Genomic DNA, 7,941 nt, shown 5'->3' on the forward strand with positions numbered 1-7,941 from the left:
TGATTTTTCTTTTTAAATCAGAGCAACATCATATAAAATAAAAATTAATAACACATGGGAGTCCAAACACACCTGCCACCATTTTACTTTTTAAGTGCCCAATACCAACGACACATGCAGGCCCTACAGAAACATTCTTTGCTTTATTCACTTAAATGATTGAACGAACAAGCTGTTTGCTAAACAGTCTTATTCATAGTGTGTGCGTGTGAGTGAGTGAGTGAGTGAGTGAGTGAGAGAGAGAGAGAGAGAGAGAGAGAGAGAGAGAGAGAGAGAAAGTGCACGAGAGAGATTACAGCATGGCATGTGGCATGCTTGGGTTCGATCATTGTACCGAAGTAAAAAGTCTCGATTCCTCTTCACATAAATATTCAAGTGAAAGTAAAAGGTACGGTGCAGGCAAACGACTGACAATTTATCCAAAATGTTACTTGAGTAAATGTTACGAAGTAAATGTAGCGCGTTACTACCCATCTGTGTATTGGCGTATTTATTGCTGAGCGAGACCAGCTGCACTGACGTGACGTCATAGAAAAGTAATGTCACGTCGACAACTGAAAGTGAAATGAGTCGACGGACTTCCTGTTGTGGTTATTTCAAAGCCACAAATGGCTACAATGGACGTCCTGACCCCTAACACGCACGCACGCACGCACGCACGCGTTGTCATTACGCACGACTTAAGTGCTTTAAATCGAAAATTCACCTCCACACACAAACCCACCCAGTTTAAAAAAAATGAAATAATTAAAAAAAAAAATATATATATATATAGGGAGAGAGCAACAAAGTCATCTTACCTCTCCGCAACTAATCGGCTGGACGGGGACGAACGGTCGCGCAGTCATGAAGCCGACCTGCGGTGCGCGACCGACCGACAGACACCGCACCCCCACCCGCCCCCGCCGCCGCCGCCGCCGCCGCCGCTACTGCTTGTGTGGCCGAGACGAGGAGCTGCCGTCCGCGGTCACTGTAGCATGACGCTCCAGTGGACTTCTGCAGGTGGTGGGTGTGCGTGTGTGGTCTCCAATCTAAAAAAATAAAAAGAAAAAAAAAGAAGGCTCACACACGCCTAATATTGAGTGAACGCCTCTCTGATTCGTCGCTGACAAGAGTGAGAGTGTAAAAGGGGAAGTGTGTGTGTGTGAGGAGAGTAAATGGTTGTGCTGTGTGTGTACAGACACACTCATTCAACGGTGGGGGACGACGACAAAAATGACAGGAAAATCCTACTAGAACAGCTTGACTTTTATTTGGAGATAATCAGAGGCACTTCAAATGGTGGCAGGTGTGTGCTGACTCCCATTTAACGTGAGTTTCCATGTGATTGGTTCATTCTGAACACCGCCACATGGGGGTTTGAGGGTTTTGCAAACTTGCACTAGCACATTATCTCAGCGTTTTATTTTATATTTTTTTTTTTTTTACTGAGTTGAAAAGGTTGTAGGTCAGACTGATTTTTTTTTTTTTTTTTGGGGTGGGGGGTCATTTTTAATATCACAAAACCCTGGCATTCAAACAGGGGTGTGAAGACTTTTTCTATTCACTTTGTGCATGTTTCGTTTGTTGTTGCTCTGATTAGGTGTGTGCATTTGCACCTAATGAAACAGTGGGCGAATGTAGTGTAATGAATATATTTTTTGCTTTCCAGAAATATTATTCGGCTTACCAGCAAACACACTATTGCGCGGGTGTCGAACTTAAAGCCCGAGGGCCAGATCCGGCCCGCCACAATCATTTTGTTCCTGCAAAAGCAAGTCATGTGCGTCAACTTCCATGATTCTTGCTCAAATTTTTACCAACATTTCAAATCATTATATAGCTGGCGCGGGGCTGAAACTGTCCGAATTTGGGCAAGTTCATATTTTTTTCACTAATCAATACTATTGGTTAGTCCCCATGTGGGTATGTTATACTGGCATTTGACCAATTAAAAAGTGTTGAAAATGGCTTACTCTCTTGATGATGCAATATTAATGGCTCAACATATATATGTCGTTTTTTTTGGGGGGGGGGGGGGTTGTCCTAAAAAGTCATGGTTTGGGAGATGCAAGGTTTGCACCCGACACCAGCGATAATAAATAAAGTAACACAAAAAATAAACAGCATTTTTTTTGTTATCAAACCCTTTTACAGTAACTTGAACAGTTGACCAAGTATTGTCCTTGACTTCTGATTTCATAAATAGATAATCATCAATTTATGGTGAACATATGTAACACGAGGAGATGAACCATTTATACGGTTTCACAGTCATAACGGCCCTCTGAGGGAAACGGTACATACAATCTGGCCCAGGACAAAAATGAGTTCGACACCCATGCACTATTGGTTAGTTTTTTTGACCATTTCTTTTTTTTTTTTTCTTTTTTATTATTCGGGAGTTGTACTGTGCTCGCAAATTATATTTTCATCAATATTTTGACAGTGAAGTCAATAAAAAGTTGTAAAATGTTTGAGGTGGGGGAAGAAAAGCGCCACCTGACTGTCAATAAAACCTTGTTGTTCCATTTCAGATTTTGGCCGCTCCGTCTAATTTAAGAGCAGCCATTTTTTCTTCACCCTCGTCCTCCTCTTCATCGTCGTCTTCCTCTTCGTCATCATCATCATCATCGTCCTCATAGTCGTCATCTTCGTCGTCGTCATCGTAATTGCGTCCTCCACCTCCGGATGCGATGTTCTTCCAGTATGAGTCGTAGCCGGACGCGCCATAGTCGTCCTCGTCCTCGTCAGCGCCAGTCTGGCGTCCGAACTTCAACGTGCGCGCTGCGGTGGTTGAAAATACACACACACACACACACACAGGATGACGGTCACGAGAAACATTGGCGCACCGAGAAGGCAGTTGAGGCGTTTCGGGCACTCACTGGACATGCTGAGGTCTTTGGTCTCTTGGGTCTCGTGGCCACACTTTGGACACGGCGGTGCCTTCCCCTTCTCTTGCTTGAACACTTTGCTCTTGGCGTGGTCGTCACAGTAGCAGGACTGGGAGGACAGTGGAAGCGTTTAATGCCACCTCATAGTATTTAAAGAAGACATTTTGAAAAAAACATTTTTTTGGCTTGCATACAGTGGCACCTTGACTTACGAGAATTTTCGAGTAACGAGCAGTCGATTTTTTGCTTTTTGTGTTCCAAGCCAAACTGTGAAGTACAAGCGAATTTGCCATCTTTTTTTTTTTTTTCATTCCCATACTCTTGACTAATGGTAGCCTAGCTCTATCCTCAGCTGTCGGCATGGTGCGAAAGCCGCACTGGCCAAGCGGTATACGGGGGCGCGGTGACCAGTGGGCCCACCTCCTCAAAATGGGCTCATTTCAACGTGGGTCAAAATCAAGGCTGTGCAAACTTTTTCTGGGCATTCGAAGATGAGGTCCAAAAAAAATGTTTTTTTTTTTTTTTTTTTTTTTTTTTTAAAAGGTTAAATGTGCATGAAAAATATTGATGTAGAATAATTCAGTCTATTTTTTTAATAATTGATTTAACTAATAATATAAAAGTTGTCACTAATACAAATTTGATTGAATTATAATAAATCAGTTAATCATCTGTTGGAAGATACAAGTTAATACATAAAACAATTTATCAATACACTTTAAATTAACCATTTTATAAAAATAAACAATTAATGCAACAAGCGTTACAAGAGTCTATAAATGCTGTGTGGGTCTGATTTTTTAAAAAAACAGCAGGCCGTATGCCTATCCCTGGTTTAAAAAGAGGGTGTTAAGTGTGCAGTAGTCCTTGACCTTTAGTGTAGTTTGACAAAAGAAGGTCACAGCCATGTTGCTAAGAAATTACTGGTAAATTGTGTTACACAATATGGCTCTAACTTGTTTACACTGCACAAGTTCATTCTGCACAGATAAGCAGAGCTTCATCCCCACCTTACAGCGCAGGCATGAGTGCTGGCCCAGTCTGTTGCAGGAAACGCCTACATTGGAACATAAGGGTAGGGTGAAGAGAGAGGATGAGAAAGAGAGAAAAGAAGTTGGGTTGAGGTTGCACATACAGCACTACAACTGCGCACCAACCAACCCTGGAGATATTATTGCATGACACTTTAATAATATTACCCACGATAGCCCTGACTCACATTTGTATGTTTCGGCTTGAAGGACTTGGCAGCTGGCCTGGTGTTCGAATTGATCATCCTCGCACAAGAAGTTTTGACAGAAGGAGCAGCGGAAAATACGCCCTCCTGTGCAAGGAGTGAGAGCGATGTGACTTGAAAGATGTCAGCTTGTCACGAGGTTGCGGGGCGGGGGTTGTCTCACCGTGATCCCACACGCCGCGTTCACACTCGATGCAGTCGGCTTCCGTCAGGGGACACACGCAGGCGTGGGTGCTCAAGCATTTCCTGCTGTGGCACACCCACGCTTCACAGAAGTCACACACTGCCCCCTAGCGGACACAAAAGGTTAACGTCACAAAAACAAATCATGTCAACACACGACATGTATACATACACGACATGAGGAACACACAAACCAACTTTGTTTTAATTCTGTCTTCACGTTGATAACAAAGATTTACTTTGATTGACACTGTCAAGAAGGTACATTACAACTCTACAAATTAACGACTATATTTGTCAAATAATATTTCTTTTTTTTTCTGGTAAATTTACTTTTCAATAAATTTTCTTTTTTTTTTTGCACATTACTTTCCCTTGTAAAATCATGGCTTTATTCTTGTAAAGACTTTTTGGGGGGTGACATGACTAATCTTGTAATTTACGATCCATTCTTATTGGCTTTATTTATTTTATTTTTTTACAAATTACAAATATGTTAGATTTTTTTATTGTAAATTATATTTTTTCTCTCGTAAAATTATGTTGTCTTCTTTTTAAATGTTACGGTGAATATTAAATTTTTGTAGCATTATCATTTTTTCTTATAAATAACAGACTTTTAAAACTAACTTTGTTCTTGTAAATTAGTTCCTTCTTGTAAATCCCAACTTTACCAGTATTAATTTTTTTTCCTTCTGAATTGCGACATTTTTCTTGGAATTATACTCTGATTTTCTTAAATAACTTATTCTTGTGAAATTCTGACCACTTTTATAACAATTTTTTTTCATGTCAAGTGACTTTTTTCCTCATAAAATTACAAGAATTTTCATACCTTTTTTAAACAAATTTTTTTTTTGTAAATTACTCTTACTCTTTCTGCTTCGAATGCAAGTCCACTCATGTGTATATTATTCTATTAACAAGTGTCTTAAAAAAAAAAAAGGGGGGGGGGGGGAAAGCAGGAAAAAAAGCCAAATAAAAAAACCTAGTGCTTCTATTCCCAAATAGCATGCTGTGGTACGGTGTGCCTTAAGAGATCATGAGGTGTGCCGCAGGAAATTAACCAATTTCAATTAACTGATACAAAAATTATTATTTATTTACTACAAATAATACATCTTTGTTCAATCTGTTTTTGCCAATGGCATCTGGCAGGTGAAACAATGAAATGCACTTCAGGCAGAAGATACAATTAACATGTGTATCCATTCAACAAGAGAAGACAAAAGAATATTACCGGTGTTTTCAACTGAACAAGTCCAGATTTCACATATTTAAACCTTTAAAACAAATTTTCAAACACATAAGGCACAGAAAAATATGCAGAGAGATGATATAACAATATTCAAAGGCATATATCATTTCTACTCTAAAAAAAAAAGTTTGTCTTTGTGTCTTTTCATCAAATCTACATATTACTTGCACGTGGGCACCACTGCTCAATAAAGGCTGAGAAGCAGCAAGTTTCATTGTTATCAAAGTTTTATATTTGAGTTAAATTTATCCCATGTTTAATTGAAAAAAAAGGGTTTTTGAAGAATATTTTATTAAAATAAAACATTTTCTTACAATTGCAGGACAGAGTGGCATTATCAGGGACCGGTACTTGGTTATCCGCAGGTACACAAATGTACGTACTTCTACTTGTACTTGTACTGCAAAAAAGTGGTATCGGTGCATCTCTACCTTAGTCATATTTTTTTCCTGAAAATTTGATTTACATTCCGAATTGTACAATGTGAGGGGACGTTCAGACTTTGGATGCTCCCCTTTATGTAAAACATTGATCAATTAATTTATTTTGTGCAGGTGTTACGAAATTTGCTTTTAACTTACCACCATGCCCATCCCGGTGCTGTAGATCCCAGGGTGTTTGATGACACAGTCTGAAGTCTTCATGCACTTTATTTTGCCTTGTAACAAAAATAATACATCACATACATCGCAACAAAAGAGCTAAATTGGTATTTATAATTTTAAAAAAACAACAACAACAAAAAAATAATAATTTCGCTCACCGCATTGTGCACATGTGGGAAGTTTCTGCACAACATTACAAAAGTAACAGAAGGCTCTGTTCTTCTGTTTTCTAGGAAGAGAAAACACGGTTAGTTCCTTGTCGATCCTAACTGCATTGCTAATTGAATTGCTCACCTCTGACATTTATCACAGTCCTATTGCCGGGAGAAAGAAGACATTAGTAGCTGTCACACCGGGAGATGCACACGGGTTTAAATGGAGAAACTGAGCCACGGTGGCATCTCACCATGTTGGCATTGCAAGGATGTTTGGCCAAGTCCACCTGGTCCCGGTTGGCTCGGCTCTGTTTCTCTCGTTCCTTTCGATTCTCCGCCTTTTTACGGGCACCCGTCTTCTTTTTGGGCATTTTGACACCTAAAAGGCAACTAACCTAGACACGAACGCACACGAAACATTAAACTGTTCCTACATTAGTCAGCTACCCAAATATGACGGGTCTAAACGACTCGTCTCTTATCAATACTTGTCAAAGATATCTAATAGTTCATGAAGCTCGTCAGATAAAAGTTTCAAGTGGTCTCGCTCGCGAGCTCGCTAACGGCTAGCTACTAACGTGACATGCTAAAGTAAAATGAATTTACTTTACTGGACTATTGGAGTTACGAGTACGTTGTTAAGTAGTTATTTTAAATGATATGGCGGTTACGTGCAGGTGTCATTGTAAATGAAAAGACCAAAATGTTATTTTGTACTTTACCGACAACGTTGAGCGATTCAATCTGTCCGTCCCGGAAATGGATTCGGGCAGGAAATATTATCGTGGCGTTGAATAGGTCCTAGTTCCATGAGGAAGCCAAAAATTGCTTTTTTAAATTTCCAAATAAAAACAAAAACAGAGACCATATATATGCAGGGTACATGCACACTATATTTTGTGTGTGTTTTTAAATGAAACTTTATACGTAAGTGTCATTCCAAATGACGCTTTTTTATTTTTTTATTTTAATTTTCAGAAAAGGATAAGCCATTCAACTGGTCCGTCCCCAAAATGCCCAAATGAAAATAAAAACAGACAATATATATGTGTTCTACATACACGCTGTATTTATTTAATCATTTAATATTGTCGGTCCGTACACCGTGCGTGTGTATATATAGATCAACATCTCCATTTTTTTACGATCTGTAGTTGTCTCGCCATGCTGCACTATTTGCATATACTGGCCACTCATGCCAGAGTAGCATCTGCTCCATTTCCACACTGATTGAGGAGTATCTGTAACATTTGCACAACCAACATTGTCCCAGATGATCGCACTACTCGTCACTTTAAACCGCATACACTCCTTGAAGTCTCAGCGCCCTTTGCACAATGGTCATTGCACCGGACTATTGCAATATTAGTCGTTCGAACTGCTCTAAGTGCTAGAGGACTCTGCATCTTTTTGCACAATTGTTTTTTGTCAATGTCTTTATGTCCCCAAAGTGTTCTGTAAATTGACTGTTTGTTGTACTAGAGCGGCTCCAACTACCGGAGACAAATTCCTTGTGTGTTTTGGACATACTTGGCAAATAAAGATGATTCTGATTCTGATTCAGATTTCCGCCACCAACAGCTCTGCTTCCTGTTGTCTCTTCAGCGCCACTGTCGTCCTGGATGCC

At 39.7% G+C, this 7,941-nt stretch overlaps 1 protein-coding gene across 1 annotated transcript; it reads right to left on the reverse strand.

Moving 5' to 3' along the window:
• Positions 1 to 1,251: 1,251 nt before the first annotated feature.
• znf330 (zinc finger protein 330) lies at positions 1,252 to 7,134 on the reverse strand. The gene is made up of 10 exons (XM_061680274.1): positions 7,037 to 7,134; positions 6,566 to 6,709; positions 6,454 to 6,473; positions 6,318 to 6,388; positions 6,136 to 6,212; positions 4,277 to 4,403; positions 4,096 to 4,200; positions 3,887 to 3,933; positions 2,868 to 2,985; positions 1,252 to 2,766 (listed from the first exon to the last, which is right to left on the reverse strand). The coding sequence occupies exons 2-10, from the start codon at positions 6,683 to 6,685 to the stop codon at positions 2,513 to 2,515; spliced, it is 939 nt and encodes a 312-aa protein (XP_061536258.1). The 5' UTR covers positions 6,686 to 6,709; positions 7,037 to 7,134; the 3' UTR covers positions 1,252 to 2,512.
• Between the last annotated feature and the right edge of the window lie 807 nt (positions 7,135 to 7,941).

Source organism: Phycodurus eques, chromosome 6 (genome assembly GCF_024500275.1).
Source record: "Phycodurus eques isolate BA_2022a chromosome 6, UOR_Pequ_1.1, whole genome shotgun sequence".
Lineage (NCBI taxonomy): Eukaryota > Metazoa > Chordata > Actinopteri > Syngnathiformes > Syngnathidae > Phycodurus > Phycodurus eques.

Coding starts and splice junctions, on each gene's coding strand:
- znf330 (XM_061680274.1), bottom strand. CDS start 6,685: ATGCCCAAAAAGAAGACGGGTGCCCGTAAAAAGGCGGAGAATCGAAAG. Junction 4,201..4,276: donor ACGCGGCGTGTGGGATCACG/GTGAGACAACCC, acceptor CTCCTTGCACAG/GAGGGCGTATTTTCCGCTGC. Junction 2,986..3,886: donor ACTCATGCCTGCGCTGTAAG/GTGGGGATGAAG, acceptor CTGTCCTCCCAG/TCCTGCTACTGTGACGACCA.